Raw genomic sequence first — 24,758 nt, forward strand, 5'->3', positions numbered from 1 at the left:
GATACATCCTTTAGGAACAATATTTTCATTTCTCCATATAATTTCCATCCCTCTCAACTGCCTCACGCCATCTTGGAACCAGCGCCTGTATACCCACACGGTAAAATTCTGGACCAACCTGTTAGAGCCACTGTTTCGCAGCGTGCACAAGGGAGTCGTCATCTTCAAACCTTGTTCCACGAAGAGAGTCTTTCAGTTTCCCAAAGAGATGGTAGTCACATGGAGCCACGTCAGGACTGTAAGGCGGGTGTTTCAGTGTTGTCCATCCGAGTTTTGTGATCGCTTCCATGGTTTTTTGACTGAAATGTGGTCGTGCATTGTCGTGCAACAGCAAAACATCCTGCTTTTTCCGATGTGGTCAAACACGACTCAGTCGAGCTTGAAGTTTCTTCAGTGTCGTCACATATGCATCAGAATTTATGGTGGTCCCACTTGGCATGATGTCCACAAGCAAGAGTCCTTCGGAATCGAAAATCACCGCAGCCACAACTTTTCCAGCAGAAGGTGGGGTTTTGAATTACTTTTCCTTGGGTGAATTTGCTGATACCACTCCGTTGATGGCCTCTTCGTCTCTGGTGAAAAATGATGGAGCCATGTTTCTTCACCTATCACAATTCTTGCAAGAAATTCATCTCCACCATTCTCGTACTGTTCCAAAAGTTCGCTGCATACCGTTTTTCTTGTTTCCTTGTGAGTCACTGTCAACATCCTGGGAACCCACTTGGCACAAACCTTTTTTACCGCCAACAATTTCAGTATTCTGCGAACACTTCCTTTCCCTATCTCAACGTATCGTGACAATTGTGACAATTGGTTCACTGTGAAGCGTCTGTCAGCAGTCACCAATTCGTTAACTCTCTGCACATTGTCTGGAGTGTGTGCAGTACGAGGCCTGCGAGGACAATCCTCAATATTGCCGTGTCCGCTTTCATCACATAACCTGCTTGCCCACCGACTGACTGTACTGTGATCGACAGCAGCATCTCCATCCACCTTTTTCAACTTCTTGTGGATGTTTCCCACTTTCTCGTTTTCACAGCACAGCAATTCTATGACAGCACGTTGCTTCTGACGAACGTCAAGTGTAGCATCCATCTTGAAGACATGCTGTGACGGCGTCACTCACGGGAACAGGTTGAACTAAATTTTAAAACAAGCGGAAAGGATGTGTTTACACAGTAAAACTTTCACACATGCAGAATGAAAACTGTATTTTTTTGGAGTGACTCTCCCTCGTAATCGAACGTCGCTTACAAGCGAACGTTGACTAAAGACAAAAATATAATGAAATGCAATGTGTTATTATGTTTGCCGGCCGTGGTGGCCAAGTGGTTAAAGGCGCTACAGTCTGGAACCGCGCAGCCGCTGCGGTCGCAGGTTCGAATCCTGCCTCGGGCATGGATGTGTGTGATGACCTTAGGTTAGTTAGGTTTAAGTAGTTCTAAGTTCTAGGGGACTGATGATCTTAGCAGTTAAGTCCCATAGTGCTCAGAGCCATTTGAGCCATTTTTGTTATTATGTTTGATACATAAATAATAATATGTTCTTGAAAGAACACAAAAACTGCTAGAACCCAAAATCTCAGATTTCCAAGCTGGTTTCAGACCAAACAGATCATGTCCAGAACAAATTTTAAACTTGAAATTGATTACAAGGATGAGACAAATGCGAAGGAAGCCTAAAGTATATGTCTTTGTCGACTTTAAAAAGGCATATGATTCAATTCACAGACCCACACTATTTAAAATTCTTGAAGAACAAGGACTGGATAAGAAGACACGGAACATCATAGAGCAGACATTAACAAATACAAAATGCAAAGTGAAATTCATGGGAAAACTTTCAAAATCATTTGAGATAAAAACTGGGGTTAGACAAGGTGATGGATTATCACCTCTGTTATTTAACTTAGTTCTGGATAGAGTCATGGCAGAATGGGAAAAAGAACTCAAAAAAGAAAAGTACTGGAAACCAATATCACTGGAACCAAAAAAGATGACCTACAAATCCCCTACTTAGCCTACGCAGACGATCTTGCAATAATGGCAGATTCTAGTGAAATGGCAGTCAAACAGATAGAAACCTTAAAAGAGTGTGCAGGAAAAGTTGGCCTACAAATATCTTTTGAGAAAACGGTGTTTACAACAACAAATCTAGAAATTTCTAAGTTACAAACCAAATATGGAGAAATTAAGAGGGTACCATACTTTAAATATTTAGGAGAGATAATTTCTGAAAAATACTCACAACAAGAAAGAATATTAAAAGCTCGTAGGGGTCTAGGGCTGGTCCAAAACATTTACAATAAAAAATGTCTGTCTATAAATACAAAAATTAAACATTATAAGTCGGTAATTAAACCAATAATGCTATATGCCAGCGAAACCTTGACACTTAAAAGGAAAACAGATATGGAAAACCTGAAGAAAGAGGAAAGGAAAATCATTAGGAAAATTCTGGGACCAAGATGGACCAAAGAGGGGTATAGATTACAGAAAAATTCTAAAATTGAAGAATATTCTAACATAGAGATGGACATGAGGAAGAGGCGTCTAAAATTCTATGGCCACATAATGAGACTTCCCGATCACAGACTTACAAAAAAAAATAGTAAGATACGTAGCATCCCTTGTTAATGGAGGAGAATGGATCAAAAATGTAAAGAAAGATCTGGAATTAGCCAACATTACTACTGAAGACATGAACAAAAGAAACAATTTCAAACTTAAAGTTGACAAATGGGAGGTCAAACCAGAGACAAAAGCGCCGAGAACTGGAACAAAATGGAGCGAAGAAAGAAAAGCTGAATTCTCGCAAAGAATGAAGACCTGGTGGGCAAACAAGAAGAATAAGAAGCCCCAGAAGTGAACCATCTTTACTTAGCGTCTTCCATGTTGGGAGCTTTACGACTAATAATAATAATAATAATAATATGAATATGTGATAGGATATGGGTAACATCGGTAGACAACCTGGAAAACGTTCTCATAATACAGGCTGTTATAATAAGATTCATCCAATTTCACAAGCCGGCCGATGTGGCCGAGCGGTTCTAGGCGCTTCAGTCCGGAACCACGAGGCTGCTACGGTCGCAGGTTCGAATCCTGCCTCGGACATGGATGTGTGTGATGTCCTTAGCTTAGTTAGGTTTAAGTAGTTCTAAGTCTAGGTGACTGATGACCTCCGATGTTAAGTCCCATAGTGCTTAGAGCCATTTGAACCAATTTCGCAAGTCTATATCTTCTATATGAATGACGACAGAAACAGGGGGTGAATATTAACTTATGCCTAACGAAGTTGTTATTTTAAAATGAACCATTATATTTTAAATGGGTATATCTATTACATGCAATCACCTCCAACCTTGGGATACTTTTTACTATTACGCTTAGTACAAAAGTTTCATTTAACTTTCGCAAGTATTCAATGCGCATTCTGTTTGACGCAAAAGAAACATCCACACGGTACTCAGACTCCTCTCATACTCTGGCGAGCGTGTATGGCAGTAAACTTCATTCACTGCTGTTGTTATGCAGCGTCGCAATATGCATAAAGTTGTTGGAACGTTAGGCGCCAAGACGAAATGTTTCATAAAACCTCCACAATTTCCACTTAAATAAAGCAAATAGTGTCTAGGAACTGCTGGTGCCATAGACGAATATTTTGGTGCAGTACTGTATTCTTGGCGAAAACATCTTTTGCTGCTGTTATCGATTCTACGCATACTGAGTAAAGCTAACAGCACCAGAGACACCCCCCCCCCCCCCCTGGTAACCACATGAAATGACTGGCGCCAAGGTAAACTTTTTATTTCAATGTATAATTAAAATAGGCCCCATCTTCTTTCCTTTAGAAGTTCAATATGTGCCAGACTTATCGCTCGTAGAACATCAAGACGGTTAGTAGGGTTCTGCCCACGTACGAGTCAGCACTACAGCATCAACAATTCTGATTGCTTCATTAATTAGTGCACGAAGGGTAGCAATGTCATTGGCTGGTGTTGGGTACATGCGATTTTTGACGTAATCCCACAAAACAGGAAAAATGGCACGAAATCGGGAGAGCGCGGGGGCCATGCTATGGGACCATCAAGAACCATGCACCTCTAAGGAAATGTGTCATTCAGCAAATCCTGCACGTTCAGACTCCAATGTAAGGGTGCACCATCATTCTGGAAGAAGATGAACGTCTGCAGCTCTTCGATCTGTGATAGCGGGAACTGTTGGAGCACGTCCAGGTAAGCATTTCCCGTTATGGTTTTCTCTGCGAAGAAAAATGGGATCATCAACCTCTCGTGCATTAGATCACACCGCACACTCAGCTTCGGGCTGTCGTGGACGTGTTCACGTATGCTGTGTGTGTTTCTCGGAGCCCCAAATCCTAATGTTGTGGCGATTCACGTTTCTAGAAATGTGAAATGTTGATTCATCTAAAAACAGGCATTTTTCTGGGTAGTCGTTGTCCGCGGAGGATGTCATCATAGAATACGAGAATTCATATCATGTAGGACGATGGTCTGGCTCCGATGCTTGGAGCATTTCCACTTTGTACGCAGTGAGGCGCAGTCGCTTATGTAACGCTTTATGAACAGTTGATCTTGTTTCCTGCAACTCGCGTGATGCACGACGAATTGACCTCTGAGGGTTGCGTTCAAATGCATCTTGCACTCTGTCAGCACACGTTTAAGACACGGGAGGGCGCACATTCCGAGGAAGGTCTTTGACACTGTCTGTCTCTTTAAAGTTTTTGAACCGCCTCAGTATGCTAGTTTTTGCCGGAGGTGACCTCCCACACTAGCGTCGATAATTCCGCACTACTGTTGTCACAGATTTGGACTCTGCATACCACACGACACATTACTCCGTTTTCTGATCTTTTGCCATTTTGATGCAGTCCAAGCCGAATCCCATTTAACAATAAAAATCTGTAGTATCTTCAAAGATTTTCGGAAATGATAGCGAACCCCTGTAGAGTATATAATTTTGTCTATGACTTTCATGTCGCCATCGAGTACCTGAATGTCTTTGACATCGAAGAATTAATATCGTCTCTCGTAATCTCAACATCGATTTTTTTTAAATTTTTTTTTTTTTGAATCCAAGCAACCTCCCTTTTACCTGTTTACTGTGATGATAACTTCTGTGAGTATTTTTTTATTTCGATAACTTATTTATATTCATTTTAAATGATTCTGACTTACAGGGTTATTACAAATGATTGAAGCGATTTCACAGCTCTACAATAACTCTATTGTTTGAGATATTTTCACAATGCTTTGCACACACATACAAAAACTCAAAAAGTTTTTTTAGGCATTCACAAATGTTCGATATGTGCCCCTTTAGTGATTCGGCAGACATCAAGCCGATAATCAAGTTCCTCCCACACTCGGCGCAGCATGTCCCCATCAATGAGTTCGAAAGCATCGTTGATGCTAGCTCGCAGTTCTGGCACGTTTCTTGGTAGAGGAGGTTTAAACACTGAATCTTTCACATAACCCCACAGAAAGAAATCGCATGGGGTTAAGTCGGGAGAGCGTGGAGGCCATGACATGAATTGCTGATCATGATCTCCACCACGACCGATCCATCGGTTTTCCAATCTCCTGTTTAACAAATGCCGAACATCATGATGGAAGTGCGGTGGAGCACCATCCTGTTGAAAGATGAAGTCGGCGCTGTCGGTCTCCAGTTGTGGCATGAGCCAATTTTCCGCGAGCTACGCGTGAAACTTGCCCGCACGCGTTCAACCGTTTCTTCGCTCACTGCAGGCCGACCCGTTGATTTCCCCTTACAGAGGCATCCAGAAGCTTTAAACTGCGCATACCATCGCCGAATGGAGTTAGCAGTTGGTGGATCTTCGTTGAACTTCGTCCTGAAGTGTCGTTGCACTGTTATGACTGACTGATGTGAGTGCATTTCTAGCACGACAAACGCTTTCTCGGCTCCTGTCCCCATTTTGTCTCACTGCGCTCATGAACGCTCTGGCGGCAGAAACCTGAAGTGCGGCTTCAGCCGAACAAAACTTTGTGAGTTTTTCTACGTATCTGTAGTGTGTCGTGACCATATGTCAATGAATGGAGCTACAGTGAATTTATGAAATCGCTTGAATCATTTGTAATAACCCTGTATATGTTTTTCACCAGCTGCGACATAGTCGCGAATATGAAAAGTGATCTACTACTGTCAAACATTTTTTATTCCAGTCTTTGATCACAATATCAATTCTTTTGACGATGACCGGTTGCAATCCGTAATGGCCATCCTCAGATCTACAATACAAAAATACATACACCTAGTAGGCAGTATGACTTTCAACACAATACAGCATAATGTATCACAATATAATATCATACACCAGCGAAATGTACAGATAAAATACGGTAAAATGTATCTGCTCTACACCATGTCCTAATGTAATAAGGCCGTAATGGCATCGTCAAAACATAAATATACTCAGCACAGCATCGTCACATAGGTCTAAAATAAGGTGTAGAATAGGCCACATCGTACCCACAGTCATTTTTGCAACTGGCTACTGAAGTACAGTAGCTACCCGAAATCTGTTTGCCTACATCCTACATAGATGTCGCTACTGTGGGCTTAGATGTAGTCATTTACGTAAGAAACATAATCTGATAAAAACACATTAGGTAGCAGACTTTTAAATATTGATCCCTATTGTTGTTGTTGTGGTCTTCAGTCCTGAGACTGGTTTGATGCAGCTCTCCATGCTACCCTATCCTGCGCAAGCTTCTTCATCTCCCAGTACTTACTGCAACCTACATCCTTCTGAATCTGATTAGTGTATTCATCTCTTGGTCTCCCTCTACGATTTTTACCCTCTACGCTGCCCTATTATAGAAACTAATACTGATACAGTAAAAGACGAATATAGTTACCCATATAAAATTGTTGAAAGGAAATATATAAAGATAATAGGTCTGACACTTTTATGGTCAATTTACGGTCAAAAGTAAATATACGTAATAAATTGCCTGTAGCAACCTACAAATTACCTATGAAAGATAAAATGTCTATATGACAACTGAAGAAAAGACAGATCAGTGATCAGCGCCCTCTGTTGCGTCGGCCGCCAGGATGTTACGTATTCGCGCACCGATCGGAAGAACTTAAGCACTAGAGGGCTTTTCGTACATCGTTCTTACGATCGGTGCGCGAATACATGACATCCTGGCGGCCGACCCCGGGATTTAATGCCAGTGTAAGTGAGGTTTTATATATATATATATATATGCTTATTACCATACTTGATTGTTATGTTTCTTTGTTTCCCTAATGTCAGGAATTGCTTTACACATTCCACAAAAAATAAAATAAAATTAGGACAAGCAATATTAACTCAAGACTGAGCTATGTGGTAATATAAGGAAAAGCAAAAGGGCTTTGAAAATTTTTGCCATGGTAAATTTTGTTTAAATATTTTGAATTGTTTACTTACAATTGTTGAAAGTTTTGATCGCAAGTGTGTATTTTGACCTATCTTGAAATTTATAGCAAATATGAGAAATACGTGTAATGTATATAATTGTTTTTTTGCAATAGAACAACATGAAGCTGCAGATTTGTGTGTATAATTGTCGTGTTTAAGTTCTGAACTATCACATATTACACCATCTACAAAAAACTCAATGTGGTTTCAAATATTTTTTGAGGCTCATTCATTGTTAACTAACATTACCACAGAGCAATTAATCAATTGTAGCCCTCTTGTACTTTTAAAATGCGCTCGATAATGAAGGGGATAACTAAAGTTTTCCCCCTTGGTTCCTATTCTCTTTTCAGATTTATCCTTAGTTATCTTTTTTGATTGCTCTACGTACAAAGTCGGCAGAGGACTCGTTTCTCATCCACTCCTTTCCTTTCATGCCCTTCAAGTATTGAAAACCAATGCCACTGAAAGCTGTCCCAAGTCACATCGCAAAGGGAAACATATTTCATCATACAGAAGATGCTATGAGAGTACCGGCCTCTCGGAACAAATCGTTGGAGCTAATATAATGCATATTTATCTTTAAGGTACTCCAACAGAGGTTGGTTCAAATGGCTCTGAGCACTATGGGACTTAACATCTGAGGTCATAAGTCCCCTAGAACTTAGAACTACTTAAACCTAACTAACCTAAGGACATCGCACACATCCATGCCCGAGGCAGGATTCGAACCTGCGACCGTAGCGGTCACGCGGTTCCAGACTGTAGCGCCTAGAACCGCTCGGCCACCCCGGCCGGCTATTTGGCAAAGAGTATAGATACTCGAAATATATGAGAGTGGCGTTTGGTCGAACACGGAGTGCTGTGATTTGTTGGGAGATACAGAGATGCTTAAAAGGAATTGGTAGTTTGATTGCAAGTGGCAACTAAGGGGATAATATATCCAGCGGCAAGAGCTGTTGGTTTGGACTGAAGGGGAGGATTAATTCTTGTTCAACGGCTAGGGGTTTTTCCTTACATTTCTGCGAGGAGGTGGAGTCGGTTGCTGGTGCCGCGAAGGGGAGGGATTGTAGATGTAGATGATACAAAAGAAAGAGTCTAAATTTACCTTACGGACAAGTGGGTGAGTTTTTTCAGTCTTGAGTTAAATAGTTATTATAGATAAGGTATTTGAGAGGTAAACGAGATCTCTGTTTATAATGAGATAGTCAGAGATCAGCTGGAAATCAGAAATATGTAAAAAAGAAAATTGGGATTGTTTTGTTTCATGTGCAGGGAATCTGAATCCGCCACTCACAGTTGGAGATGACCTACTACAACAACGGCTTGCTCTGTGGCTAACCTTTGGTGGCTTTCAAAAGTGGATGTTTTAGTGTTAGCCCACGAAAGTGAGTAGTCGTGCTGTAAGGCGTCTTCGTGTAATCCCACAAGTGTGACTGTAAGGACTGGGAAAACGATAGACGCGTTCGAACGAGCTCGAGATATCCTGATACACCGCAGAGCTCAATACAGTATCGAGTTCTGCTCAAAGATTCAAAAAATGGCTCTGAGCACTATGGGACTTAACATCTGAGGTCATCAGTCCCCTAGATCTTAGAACTACTTAAACCTAACTAACCTAAGGACATCACACACATCCATGCCCGAGGCAGGATTCGAACCTGCCACCGTCGCAGTCGCGCGGTTCCGGACTGAAGCGCCTAGAACCGCTCGTCCACCGCGGCCGGCTGCTGCTCGAAGAGTCACGTGACATTTGACCCACGCGGCGCGAAAGCAATCGATCCTGAGGATCTAAAAAATTGCCACAAGAGCAAGCTATAGCTCCGCTTGAAAAAAGGCATTGTGCAATACAGTTAGAAATGGTAATAAATACTACCAAGGCACAAACTCCTGTATTTATGCCGACCGGAGTGGCCAAGCGGTTCTAGGCGCTACAGTCTGGAACCGCGCGACCGCTACGGTCGCAGGTTCGAATTCTGCCTCGGGCATGGATGTGTGCGATGTCGTTAGGTTAGTTAGGTTTAAGTAGTTCCAAGTTCTGGGAGACTGATGACCTCAGAAGTCAAGTCCCATAGTGATCAGAGCCATTTGAACCATTTTGAACCTGTATTTATGAATACGACATGTAAGCATTTTATGATGATTATGTAAAGCTAACAAAGACGAAAGTATGGCCCTTCAAAAATGTTACTCGGCTCTCATCCCAATATTTTTTTCTTTATTGTTATTTCGTCCCCCTCGCCCCATATAGGCGGGAGGGTGGGCTCTCAGCAGTACAAATCTCCGCTCTTCAGTCAAGCGAATTAAAAAATGTACGACGAAAAATACAAACAAAATTTGTGGCTGTTTTGTATTTTAGATTAAAAAATGGCTCTGAGCACTATGGGACTTAACAGCTGTGGTCATCAGTCCCCTAGAACTTAGAACTACTTAAACCTAACTAACCTAAGGACACCACACACATCCATGCCCGAGGCAGGATTCGAACCTGCGACCGTAGCAGTCGCGTGGTTCCGGACTGCGCGCCTAGAACCGCGAGACCACCGCGGCCATTTTAAATTAAAAATGAAAGACTGACAGTTAAAAAACGGAAAGACATACATGTTAAAACGTAACGCAATAAGGTGAAATTACTCTGACAAAAATAACGAAGGACTACTCTTTCACTTAAAATCGGAGGGACCTGCACTAGTTTCAGAAGTATTGCCGGAGGAGAGAGTATATTCCATAGGTTTGAGGGTGTGGATGGAAAGATAGCAAAACTATGTAGATGAGAGGTAGGAGCTGAGTTAGTGGGAAATACAGCCGATGGGAAAGACACAGGGCGAGGACTAGTGTGTCTGGTAGCTAGGGCAGTGGTTGTAAGAGGAAAGGGATGAGGATGGAGATAGGAGCCCTGTTGTGAAGTTCGATAGACGGGGAAGAGTTAAAGTATTAGGAGGGATCTCATTGTCTGGGAGAAGGAGTTGGCTGAAGTTGTGCTGGGATAGGATATGGAGTAGTGTGCAGGTGTCGGGACGGAGGGATGTTTTCTTGAAAGTGTGGCGGCATGCTTTGTGATCAGAGGGGGACAAACTGTTTGAGGAGGATTTAGAGGGATCTCTGGGATTCTGGAGTGTAGCGCAGAGGACGAGGAAAACGGTGTCATCGGCATACTGAAGGAGGTGGACTCTTGGGGGTGGTTTGGGCATATCAGCGGTCTAGAGGCGATAAAGCAGTCGACAACAGAGCCTTGGGGCAGTCGTGCAGTGGGATAGAAGGTGTTATTAATAGTGACAAAGGATGGGTGATTGGATAAGAAGGTTGCAATAAGGCCCGTCGTTAACTGGAAATGCGTATGGCTGAAGTTTGAAAAGGAGACCGGAATGCCATACACGGTCGCAGGCTTTTTCTAGGTAGGGGAAGACAAAAGTAATGGAATTATGGGAGTTGGGTTGGTGGGATAGGAGATGTGTAAGATGCAGGAGCTGGTCATCAGAGGAGAAGTAAGGACGGAGGTAACACTGGTTAACGGGAAGAAAATGGTTTTGGTTCAAATGTTGATAGATGCGTCGGGAGAGGATGGATTCGAAGGCCTTGGTAAACACTGAGGTGAGGCAGATGGAGCGGTTTGAGGTTTCGGTAAGTAATGCAGACGTGAGCGGGGAAAGTGTTGCGCTTTTTGTGGAGTACTTGTTTTATGGTTTTTGGCGTATTTAATACTATATGTAGTATGTTGTCCGAGTACTGGAAGCTGGATGCCGGGCTGGGGCAGCGGTATTTGTATGTTCAAGGATGGTAGAGAAAAATGAGTAATCGAATTGTGGGTCATCAGGGACGGAGTAGATATCAGGCAGATATAATTCAAAATTGTTAGTTCTGCTCGGATTAATACGAATACAATGTTTTGGTTATTTGTTAGAGACTATAATAGCTTACTGTGTGACCTGCAAATGAGAATTTCGAGATGAATCCTTAATAAACGAAATAATTCGTGTTAAATTGACTGTGGTTGCAATCGCGAGAATAAATAACAGCCGCAAGACCTGTTGTGGATACAGAACCAACACCCGTCACTAGATCGCAGGACGAGCTAAAGCCGTCGGCACACGGACCGTGCATCCGAACATTGAGCGTTGAGTCGGCACGGTAGCTCAGCGTATTCGGTCAGAGAGCTGGTTGGTCTCTGTAATAAAAAACTGAGTGAGAGGATCAATAACGAACTTGAAAGGATGTTACGTGACGTCCGCAACGACGAAACAAAAGGATCAACAACGAACAAAATGTTAAGAAAAAAGTTGCGTCAATGTCCTGAATAGAGTTATTTGTACGGGCGGTGGTTCTCGTCTTGAGACATCCAATTTTTTTCCCCAACATTCCTGTTTTTATCAGGTTCTGATACTTTATTATTAGTTTAATATAAGTATATATTATAATATTTGATGTTATGTAAATATAAGTTCACCTTTCTTTGAGGGGTGACTTTGTCGACTGGCTTAATTACAGGACAGCTTGCGCTACTTGTATATAGATATCTTGCTCCTTTCCTTTTACGCTTCGTAATTCATATGTCGCAAAGAGTCTGCTACTGGGTAGGAACAATGATCAAGTAGCACTGACCTTGGGGTTTTACTAAAATGTGGAAATGGTGAAACAATGTTTATCTTATGCGGAGAAGTATTCCAAATTTATACCGCACTCTTTGTAACGGAACTTTTCCAAGATTGTGTCCTTATTGATTGGACATGGTACTTTCCTTTCCGTGGACGATGGAGGAAATGTGCGTTTTAATAGAGCTAACGTGGGAATTCTACGCGCGCCCGCTGAGCAAACAGTGTGATTTACGAACTAGAAACATCCCTCAACTGCCGGTGGAGTGCGTTGCGATCGCGTATACCATGTTGAGGGCCCACATACCGTATGCAGAAGTCGCATCGTTCCTGAGCGTTCAGCAGCACGTTGAACTTGGCACGCTCAACGTTGACGTTCGACAGCACGGTCCGTCTGCCGACGGCTTAAGGCTCCACGATTAGACAGAATCGTGTGAACCATGATTGTGATCATTTATTCCTTAATGGCTGTGTTTGCCGCCAATAAAACGCAGTCGTTGGGCCGGCCGTTGTCGCTGATCGGTTCTAGGCGCTACAGTCTGGAACCGCGCTACCGCAATGGTCGTAGGTTCCAATCCTGCCTCGGGCAGGGATGTGTGTGATGTCCTTAGGTTAGTTAAGTTTAAGTAGTTCTAAGTTCTAGGGGACTGATGACCTGGGAAGTTAACTCCCATAGTGCTCAGAGCCATTTGAACCATTTTTAATGGCTGTGTTTACATATGATCTGTTCTCTGTAAGATACCGCAGCACGTGTTTTACGGTTATTTTTATGTTTAAAATCCATAATACATTAATAATGCGATGACACATGAAAGATTGGGGTTGGGTTGTTTGGGGAAGGAGACCAGACAGCGTGGTCATCGGTCTCATCGGATTAGGGAAGGATGGGGAAGGAAGTCGGCCGTGCCCTTTCAGAGAAACCATCCCGGCATTTGCCTGGAGTGATTTAGGGAAATCACGGAAAACCTAAATCAGGATGGCCGGACGCGGGATTTAACCGTCTTCCTCCCGAATGCGAGTCCAGTGCCTAACCACTGCGCCACCTGGCTCGGTGACACATGATAGAGATGGACGAACAGAATTCGTTAGATTAAAACTGTGTGCCCGACCGAGACTCGAACTCGGGACCTTTGCCTTTCGCGGGCAAGTGCTCTACCATCTGAGCTACCGAAGCACGACTCACGCCCGGTACTCACAGCTTTACTTCTGCCAGTATCTCGTCTCCTACCTTCCAAACTTTACAGAAGCTCTCCTGCGAAGAAGTAAAGCTCTGAGTACCGGGCGTGAGTCGTGCTTCGGTAGCTCAGATGGTAGAGCACTTGCCCGCGAAAGGCAGAAGCAAAGCTGTGAGTACCGGGCGTGAGTCGTGCTTCGGTAGCTCAGATGGTAGAGCACTTGCCCGCGAAAGGCAAAGGTCCCGAGTTCGAGTCTCGGTCGGGCACACAGTTTTAATCTGCCAGGAAGTTTCATATAAGCGCACACTCCGCTGCAGAGTGAAAATCTCATTCTGGAGAATTCGTTAGCCCGAGATTTGACGATCTGTGAACTGCTCGAACTGCACCAGTAGATAGTCGTGTTGCAGGATTTGGCACCTCACTGTGACTGATCATGTTGACGAAATGAGAAGATCGTATGGCATTTATTGGCCGGGTTCGCCCGTATTGCAAGTCTTTGTAGTTGACGCCACTTCGGCGACTTGCATGTCAGTGATGAAGGACACACAACACCCAATCCCCTGCCGGGAATCGAACCCGGGCCCCCTTGCGTGGGAGACGGTAACGCTACCGCTGCGCTGCGGAGGCGGACATCATGTTCATGGAGTACTGGTTTGTGTCAGCCAACATGCGTGGCTGGTCGTGTTAGACTCAGCATCACTAAAAGCGTTTCTGGTGTGGCTGGTCTCTCGCCGTCGCGGCACCTCGCTAGCGTGTCTGTTGGTCGCGTTGCAGGTTCGCGGCCGCGGCTGTCGCTGCAGGCGCTGCCGGCCACCGTGAGCGTGCGCGAGGGCGACCGCCTGCGACTGGTGTGCCGCGCGCCCGCCAGGCGGCAGCACCAGCGGCCCCGCCAGCGCCAGCGCCAGCGCCAGCGGCCCGGCTACGGCCGGCGGCCCCGCCGGACGTCGGCGTCGGCGTCGGCGTCGGCGCCCTCCTCCCCCTCCTTCTCCTCCTCCTCCTCCTCCGGCGCAGTCAGCTTCTCCTGGTACCGCGACAGGGCGCGCCTGCTGCCGGCGCCGCCGCACTCGCGCGGCAAGGGCGCGCCGACCCACCTCAAGATCCGCAATAAAGCGTAAGTACCCACTGCCCGCTGCCGCCTATCTAGTCTCTTATGGTTCTGCTCTCTGACAAAGTTGACAGTAGGACGGGTTTTCGTAATAGTGCGAATCTGCACGATAGCTTCGTAAATGGGAACGTTATTAAGCACATGAACGAAGATCTTCGCCTATTAACAGGTGTCACAAACGGGTTTAAAGCATTGCATTGTTTTCTATACAGTTTGGTCCATTGATCGTGAACGGGCCAAATACTCACGAAATAACCGTCAAACGAAAAAGCTACAAAGAACGAAACTTGTCTAGCTTGAAGGGGGCAACCAGATGGCGCTATGGTTGGCGCGCTAGATGGCGCTGCCATAGGTCAAACGGATATCAACTGCGTTTTTTAAAATACGAACCCACATTTTTTATTACATATTCGTGCAGTACGCAACGAAATATGATTGTTCTAGTTGGACAACTTTTTTCGCTTTGTAATAGATGGCGCTGTAATAGTCACAAACATATGGCTCACAATTTTAGACGAACAGTTGGTAACAGGTAGGTTTTTTAAATTAAAACACAGAACGTAGGTGCGTTTGAACATTTTACTTCGGTTGTTCCAATGTACCTTTGTGAACTTATCATTTCTGAAATCGCATGCTGTTACAGCGTGATTACCTGTAAATACCACATTAATGCAATAAATACTCAAAATGATGTCTGTCAATCTCAACGCATTTGGCAATACGCGTAACGATATTCCTCTCAACAGTGAGTAGTTCACCTTCCGTAATGTTCGCACATGCATCGAGAATGCGCTGACGCATGTTGTCAGGAGTTGTCGGTGGATCAAGATACCAAATATCCTTCAACTTTCCCCACAGAAAGAAATTCCGGGACGTCAGATCCGGTGAACGTGCGGGCCGTGTTATGGTGCTTTGACGACCAATCCACCTCTCATGAAATATGCTATTCAATACTGCTTCAACCGCACGCGAGCTATGTGTCAGACATGCATCATGTTGGAAGTACATCGCCATTCCGTCGTGCAGTGAAACATCTTGTAGTAACATCGGTAGAACATTACGTAAGAAATCAGGATACATTGCGCCATTTAGATTGCCATCGATAAACAGGGGGCCAGTTATCCTTCCTCCCATAATGCCGCACCATACATTAACCCGCCAAGGTCACTGATGTTCCACTTGTCGCAGCCATCGTGCATTTTCCGTTGCCCAATAGTGCATATTATGCCGGTTTATGTTACCGCGCCGCGCGGGACTAGCCGAGCGGTTTAAGGCGCTGCAGTCATAGACTGTGCTGCTGGTCCCGGCGGAGGTTCGAGTCCTCCCTCGGGCATGGGTGTGTGTGTTTGTCCTTAGGATAATTTAGATTAAGTAATGTGTAAGCTTAGGGGCTGATGACCTTAGCAGTTAAGTCCCATAAGATTTCACACACATTTGAACATTTTTTACGTTTCCGCTGTTGGTGAATGACGCTTCGTCGCTAAATAGAACGCGTGCAAAAAATTTGTCATCGTCCCGTAATTTCTCTTGTGCCCAGTGGCAGAACTGTACACGACGTTCAAAGTCGTCGCTATGCAATTCCTGGTGCATAGAAATATGGTACGGGTGCAATTCTCAACACCGACGTTTTTGAGATGCCCGATTCTCGCGCAGTTTGTCTGCTACTGACGTGCGGATTAGCCGCGACAGCAGCTAAAAGACCTACTTGGGCATCATCATTTGTTGCAGGTCGTGGCTGACGTTTCACATGTTTCTGAACACTTCCTGTTTCCTTAAATAACGTAACCTACCGGCGAACGGTCCGGACACTTGGATTAAGTCGTGCAGAGCATACATAGCACACACCAGTTGGGCATTTTGATCACAACAGCCACACATTAACACGATATCGACCTTTTTCGCAATTGGTAAACGGTTCATTTTAACAGGGGTAGTGTATCACGAAGCAAATACGGTCCGCACTGGCGGAATGTTACGTGATACCACGTACTTATACGCTTGTGCCTATTACAGCGTCATCTATCACAAAGCGAAAAGAGTGGTCCAACTAAAACATTCATATTTCTTTACGTACTACACAAATACGTAATAAAAAATGGGGATTCCTATTTTTTTAAAAAAAACGCAGTTGATGTATGGCAGCGCCATCTAGCGGGCGAACCACAGCGCCATCTGGTTTCCCCTTCAAGCTAGATGAGTTTCGTTCTTTGCAGTTTTTTCGTTTGATGCTTATTTCGTGAGATATTTGGCCCGGTCACTATCAATGGACCATCCTGTATATCGTGATCAAGCATGGTGGCAACGACATTCGCTTGAGATGACCCGGCCGTTACTTTTACAACTGGTGACCTCGTCCCTGTGTTGGTAATGTGCTGGTAGATGCCGACAGTGTACCCTTCAGCATTTTACGTCAAACGATAGAAATACAAGAGCATCTGAGTTAGAGACAGCTTCTTAGCAGCGTGTAGAGTCCCTTCCGCAGTGGTGACGGCGGTGAAGTGTCATGGCATCGACTTCACCAGACACTGATGGAATTGGGAGCTGACCGCTCAACATCCACCCGCAATTCACGGAAGTGTTCTCTATGATGGTGCTATAGGTTTGAGTGCAAGTGGCAGCGACCTCGCATAGAGAGGCGATAAGGAACAAGGGCTGGGAGAAAGAGGCGGCATACAAGTACCAACACGCTTGGAAGGGTCATGTTAGCTGCCCGTTATGCTGCTGATGTTACAGGACACTTAGTGCGTTGTAGGCAAAGAAACACGTGCAAATGATTGGACACTTGTTCTTAAATTAACGACGGTAGCAGACTTGTCAACGACCGCATTTCATTTAAGGGCATTAGTATGTAAACAAGAATTTAAAAAAAAAATTTTAATTTTTTTCTTAAAAATTCTCTGTACTTTACTGCATAAGATAAAGTTTTCTTCGAGGAAACTGCACCGGACAAAGCCAGAAAACTAGAGGAATTAAAAGTGTATGCACACATGACGACGCGACAATGTGACACAGAAAGCTCTGTCAGAAACATAATTTTGTTCCCACTTGTTTGTTTTTATGGCTTTTAGTCCCATATTTCTTAGTGCACTAGATTATGACAAGTAATTACACTGCAGGACTCAAAACCCAGATGAAAGTTTTAACAACTGTATACGGGAACTGATACCAAAAACTGTTCTGGTTGGACTAAATACTTTGAAAATAGGTGTCCTGGATGCTGTGCTACGCTTCAGTCGTGGTGCAGTGTCAAGGTATAAGGTTATCGAATTGATGAGAGTGCCTGTTGGACTAAATATGCAAAGCATTTTAACTGGCGTTGACCCCTGGCAACTCTTCGAAGAAGAGAAATCAGTGTTGGGAGCCATCAAACAAGCAAGCTTTAATTTTAATTCACCGGATGTTCACTTTTTGGATGTTCTGGTACACATGGGTTAAAAACTGTAAAAGACAGAAGGCTGAAATTTTGTATATTCTTTTAAAATATACTTAATTAAAAAGTAGGCTATTAAAGACTTTTTAGATAAAAATTATAATTACTGGCATTTTTATAATCACTATTAAAAAATTGAGCAACATCTTTTTAAAAGTCTACTGTAAACATAATTGTGTAAAGAACTCCCAGAAAAAAATGAAGCTCTACTTAGTTTTTATTTCTATATACGTGATTGTATGTTGTTGTTGTTGTTATGGTCTTCAGTCCTGAGACTGGTTTGATGCAGCTCTCCATGCTACTCTATCCTGTGGAAGCTTCTTCATCTCCCAGTACCTACTGCAACCTACATCCTTCTGAATCTGCTTAGTGTATTGATCTCTTGGTCTCCCTCTACGATTTTTACCCTCCACGCTGCCCTCCAATGCTAAATTTGTGATCCCTTGATGCCTCAAAACATGTCCTACCAACCGATCCCTTCTTCTAGTCAAGTTGTGCCACAAACTTCTCTTCTCCCCAATCCTATTCAATACCTCCTCATTAGTTACGTGATCTACCCACCTTATCTTCAGCATTCTTCTGTAGCACCACATTTCGAAAGCTTCTCTTCTTGTCCAAACTGGACACCCGGCCGAAGTGGCCGTACGGTTAAAGGCGCTGCAGTATGGAACCGCAGGACCGCTACGGTCGCAGGTTCGAATCCTGCCTCGGGCATGGATGTTTGTGATGTCCTTAGGTTAGTTAGGTTTAACTAGTTCTAAGTTCTAGGGGACTAATGACCTCAGCAGTTGAGTCCCATAGTGCTCAGAGCCATTTGAACCATTTTTTTGTCCAAACTGGTTATCGTCCATGTTTCACTTCCATACATGGCTACACTCCATACAAATACTTTCAGAAACGACTTCTTGACACTTAAATCTATACTCGATGTTAACAAATTTCTCTTCTTCAGAAACGATTTCCTTGCCATTGCCAGTCTACATTTTATATCCTCTCTACTTCGACCATCATCAGTTATTTTACTCCCTAAATAGCAAAACTCCTTTACTACTTTAAGTGTCTCATTTCCTAATCTAATCCCCTCAGCATCACCCTATTTAATTTGACTACATTCCATTATCCTCGTTTTGCTTTTGTTGATTTTCTTCTTATATCCTCCCTTCAAGACACCATCCATTCCGTTCAACTGCTCTTCCAAGTCCTTTGCTGTCTCTGACAGAATTACAATGTCATCGGCAAACCTCAAAGTTTTTACTTCTTCTCCATGAATTTTAATACCTACTCCGAATTTTTCTTTTGTTTCCTTTACTGCTTGCTCAATATACAGATTGAATAACATCGGGGAGAGGCTACAACCCTGTCTCACTCCTTTCCCAACCACTGCTTCCCTTTCATGCCCCTCGACTATTATAACTGCCATCTGGTTTCTGTACAAATTGTAAATAGCCTTTCGCTCCCTGTATTGTGTGCTGTATATAAAATAATTAACGTGCTTTATTTCTGTTGCAACACGAAATGCAATTAAGAAATTGTTGTGAGACCAAAACATGTGGTTCATATACCAAAGTGTTTCCACCAGATCTGTTAAAAGATTGCAAACATCACAAGAGCTTGCAGCTCTTATTCTTTGAGCTACACTAATTAGAAAACTGACAAATTTTTCCAGATTTCCCCTAGTGTTCACGAACCAGCTCCCTTAACGTGAACCACCCATCAAGAACACTGCTGTGTTAGAAAGTGGAGCGCATAGCCTCCGGTCGTTTCCGTCACCTGCTGACGTGCGGACTTACAGCGTTCACGCTGCTACCTCTTTATCACACAACATTGTACTGAAGTATTTGCGCACCACAAGACTAGGGAAAGTTTTTCGTAATCAGGCACGTTTGATTACGCGGAATGTCAGTAACTTAATGTCGGAAGAGGCCAGCAAGGAAGCAAAAATCTGATTAAAAGGTGTGCTAGAGAGGGTTGCAGGAACTGCCAGTTATTCTAATTCCACAACAAAGAGAATAAAAAAGGAGGGTGTTGGGGGATGTAGATACCAGTAATGCCCCACGCTTCATTACTACACGAAAGCTGCACAAGGAGAAGAATTTTTTATGTTTTGATAATAACACCAAACAGGGTATCACACGTGCCCGTTTTTCTTTATTTTACACTGGCAGTATCGTAGTAGGCAATATTGTCCACAGTGCTACATTTCTGACCCATTTTTAGTTTTACGAGATTTTATTCTAGCAGTGGATGGTCGGACTTATTTTACTTTGAATCTTTGCTTACGTGACCATGCCTTTTGAGCACTCTAGTGAGAAAGTGTCGACTTTTAACGTCCATATTTGTCGAACTACTGGCCGTACTGACGTAAACTGTTAATACGATTCATTCCATACTAGCTAGCTGTAGGAATATGGTCGAACTAAATCGGGTGATGCTGAGGGTATTAGATTAGGAAATGAGACACTTAAAGTAGTATATTCTGAGGCAGCAAGGAATCAGCAACTTAGTATTGGAGGGCAGCGTGGAGGGTAAAAATCGTAGAGGGAGACCAAGAGATGAATACACTAAGCAGATTCAGAAGGATGTAGGCTGCAGTAGGTACTAGGAGATGAAGAAGCTTGCACAGGATAGAGTAGCATGGAGAGCTCAGGACCGAAGACCATAAAAACAACAACAGCTGCAGCTACTACATTACACGAGATATGCGTTAATGCATGGGCTCCATCTGTCGAGCTGCACCTCCCCTATTGCAGTGTAGTCGTTCACGACGACGTCTCTCTCACCCACTACAGCAGTCCCTCTCCTACCTCGCCGTCTGTACAGATACGGATCATATTATTTTCTGTTTACTCTACAACTCTTGATGGTCGACGCCGTCCGCTGATACCAGAAACTGCGACACGCGAAAAGCCCAGTTTGCTTAAAGATAAATAAAAGAGAGACAGAGAATAGCCAGTACCATGCATCTTCCTCATCCTACATTCTACTTTTACTCTGACAGTCAGTACAGGATCCCGAAAATCCGACGACATCGCCTTACGTCACTCACTGAACTATTTCATTTGCAATTCATTCGAGTACTTCTCTCCATCGCAACAGCTGTCATTAATCCGATTGATGATGAGTGTATAACCTACTGAAAAGTAAACTGTAGCCTTCCTCCACAAAACCATTTTGCACATTTTACATACATTGACAAAATCACTCGCACTGGAGCGCCAAAAGGTCACAAATAAGTTATTACACGGTAGTACTATTACAGTAGGAAAACATAAAATGACACTCTAATTAAGAAATGACTTTTCGGGCAACTTGTGAGGTAACAGAGCCACTTGGAATGTAGCGACAGAATGAATTAGCAACGTCGCCGGAACTCAAAATACACTACTGGCCATTAAAATTGCTACACCACGAAGATGACGATCTACAGACGCGAAATTTAACCGACAGGAAGAAGATGCTGTGATATGCAAAGGATTAGCTTCTCAGAGCATTCACACAAGGTTGGCGCCGGTGGCGACACCAACAACGTGCTGACATGAGGAAAGTTTCCAACCGATTTCTCATACACAAACAGCAGTTGACCGGCGTTGCCTGGTGAAACGTTGTTGTGATGCCTCGTGTAAGGAGGAGAAATGCGTACCATCACGTTTCAGACTTTTATAAAGGTCGGATTGTAGACTATCGCGATTGCGGTTTATTGTTTTGCGACGTTGCTGCTCGCGTTGGTCGAGATCCAATGACTATTAGCAGAATATGGAATCGGTGGATTCAGGAGGGTAATACGGAACGTCGTGCTAGATCCCAATGGCCTCGTATCACTAGCAGTCGAGATGACAGGCATCTTATCCGCATGGCTGTGACGGATCGTGCAGCCACGTTTCGATCCCTGAGTCACCACATTGGGACGTTTGCAAGACAACAACTATCTGCACGAACAGTTCGACGACATTTGCAGCAGCATGGACTATCAGCTCGGCGACCGTGGCTGCGGTTACCCTTGACGCTGCATTGCAGACAGGAGCGCCTGCGATGGTGAACTCGACGACGGACCTGGGTGTACGAATGGCAAAACGTCATTTTTTCGGATGAATCTATGTTCTGTTTACAGCATCATGATGGTCGCATCCGTGTTTGGCAACATCGCAGTGAACACACATTCGAAGCGTGTATTCGTCATCACCATACTGGCGTATCGCCCGGCGTGATGGTATGGGGTGCCAATGGTTACACGTCTCCGTCACCTCTTGTTCGCATTGACGGCACTTTGAATAATGGACGTTACATTTCAGATGTGTTACGACCCGTGGCTCTACCCTTCATTCGATCCCTGCGAAACCCTATATTTCAGCAGGATAATGCACGACCTCATGTTGCAGGCCCTGTCGGGCGTTTCTGGATACAGAAAATGTTCGACTGATGCCCTGGCCAGTACATTCTCCATATCTCTCACCAATTGAAAACATCTGGTCAATGGTGGCCGAGCAACTGGCTCGTCACAATATGCCAGTCACTATTCTTGATGAACTGTGGTATCGTGTTGAATCTGCATGGGCAGCTGTACCTCTTCACGCCATCCAAACTCTGTTTGACTCAATGCCCAGGCGTATCAAGGCCGTTATTATGGCGAGAGGTGGTTGTTCTGGGTACTGATTTCTCAGGATCTATGCACCCAAATTGCGTGAAAATGTAACCACAAGTGAGTTCTAGTATGATATATTTGTCCAATGAATACCCGTTTACCGTCTGCATTTCTTCTTGGTGCAGCAATTTTAATGGCCAGTAGTGTAACTATTCATGGGATATAGTGGGCGCATGCAAAACCTGATACTAAGTCAAGGGTCTTCGTACCCAGCAAATTTGCTGCGAGCGCACGAAAGGCTGTTCATCTAATCTGCTTTCCCGCAGCTAATAACTGTTAAGCAAAAGCAAGATTGAGAGACAATCTCCGCTCATTCCAAATTAATAATGTAGCTGTAGACCAGATGTGGCTTGAATTCAAAGAAGTAGTATCGGCAGCAATTGAGAGATTTATACCAAATAAATTAACAAACGACGGGGCTGATCCTCCTTGATACACAAAACGGATTAGAACACTGTTGCGGAAACAACGAAACAAGCGTGCCAAATTTAAACAGACGCAAAATCCCCAGGATTAGTGATCTTTTACAGAAGTTCGAAATTTAGCGCGAACTTCAATGTGAGATACTTATAACAGTTTCAACAACGAAACTGTCTCCAAACTTGGTAGAAAATCCAAATAGATTCTGGTCGTATGTGAAGTATGTTAGCGGCAAGAAACAATCAATGCTTTCTATGCACGATGGCAATGTAGATATTATCGAGAACAGTGCTGCCAAAGCAGAGTTATTAAACACTACCTTCCGAAATGGCTTCGCAAAAGAAGACAAAGTGAATATTCCAGAATCTGAATCAAGAACAGCTGCCAACATGAGTAACGTAGAAGTAAATATCCTCGGAGTAGTGAAGCAACTTAAATCACTTAATAACAACAAGTCTTCTGGTCCAGACTGTATATCAATTAGGTTCCTTTCGGAGTATGTTGATGCATTAGTCCACACTTCACAATCATATACAACCGCTCGCTCGACCAAAGATCCGCACCCAAACACTGGAAAGTTGCACACGTCACACCAATATTCAAGAAATGTAGTAGGAGTAATCCACTAAATTAAAGGCCCATATCGCTAACGTCGATATGCAACAAGATTTTGGAACGTATATTGTGTTCAAACATTATGAATTACCTCGAAGAAAACTGTCTATTGACGCACAAAAAGTGGTTCAACTGGCTCTGAGCACTATGGGACTTAACATCTGGGGTCATCAGTCCCCTAGACTTAGAACTACTTAAACCTAACTAACCTTAGGACATCACACACATCCATGCCCGAGGCGGGATTCAAAGCTGTGACCGTAGCAGCAGCGCGGTTCCGGACTGCAGCGCCTAGAACCTCTCGGCCACAACGGCCGGCCCAGAGACTGCCTTTTATTGGCGGGACACTTAGAAAATGTAACAAATCTACTAAGGAGACTGCCTACACTACACTTGTCCGTACTCTTTTAGAATACTGCTGCGCGGTGTGGGATCCTTACCAGATAGGACTGATGGAGAATATCGAAAAAGTTCAAAGAAGGGCAGCACGTTTTGTATTATCGCGAAATATGGGAGAGAGTGTCAGAGAAATGATATAGGATTTGGGGTGGACATCATTAAAAGAAAAGCGTTTTTCGTTGCGACGGAATCTTCTCACGAAATTCCAATCACCAACTCTCTCCTCCGAATGCGAAAATATTTTGTTGACACCGATCTACATGGGGAGAAACGATCACCACGATAAAATAAGGGAAATCAGAGCTCATACGGAAAGATATAGTTGTTCGTTCTTTCCACGCGCTATACGAGATTTGAATAACAGAGAATTGTGAAGATGGTTTGATGAACCCTCTGCCAGGCACTTAAATGTGATTTGCAGAGCATCCATGTCGATGTAGAGAGCAGCTCGTGGGTAAATAGCTCAAGATAATTAAGCTTAATATCCAAAGGTAGGCAAACTTTAAACTCCTATCCATGGCTGGCATCGTTAGACACGATTTATTAGCATTTGAAACTTGCCCATGCAGCCAGCAAACCACAGGGAAAAGTCATATTACAATTGGTTTTGACTATTTTGGTAGAAATTATTTAAGTCCTACTCTCGTATCATTATACGATGTAACATAGGATTAACAAATGACCAACGTTATTTACTATATACCTAAATTAACAATAAAATGTTCTTCGCATCTGCTATGAGAACTGCTTCACAACTTTCGGATAGAGAACTGAATATTTGTGCAGGTGTATTAATACCATTTAGACAGAATAGGAGAATAGTGTATATGAACCAGAGTTGTGTGTTACAGCAACCCATGTAGTTACATACGTATTCAAACGGGTATACGTAGGAGGTACATAGTGACATACATCTGGAAGTTGACCGTTCCAT

The 24,758-nt window shown here is 43.7% G+C and overlaps 1 protein-coding gene across 1 annotated transcript in view; it reads left to right on the plus strand.

Moving 5' to 3' along the window:
• Positions 1–24,758, plus strand: part of LOC124545900 (pro-neuregulin-3, membrane-bound isoform-like) — a 382,922-nt gene that overhangs the window by 181,566 nt on the left and 176,598 nt on the right. Inside the window, exon 3 of the mRNA XM_047124860.1 lies at positions 13,991–14,327. Within this exon, the coding sequence (XP_046980816.1) occupies positions 13,991–14,327 (337 nt within the window). The remainder of the gene's footprint in view (positions 1–13,990; positions 14,328–24,758) is intronic.

Source organism: Schistocerca americana, chromosome 8 (assembly GCF_021461395.2).
Source record: "Schistocerca americana isolate TAMUIC-IGC-003095 chromosome 8, iqSchAmer2.1, whole genome shotgun sequence".
NCBI classification, from domain to species: domain Eukaryota; kingdom Metazoa; phylum Arthropoda; class Insecta; order Orthoptera; family Acrididae; genus Schistocerca; species Schistocerca americana.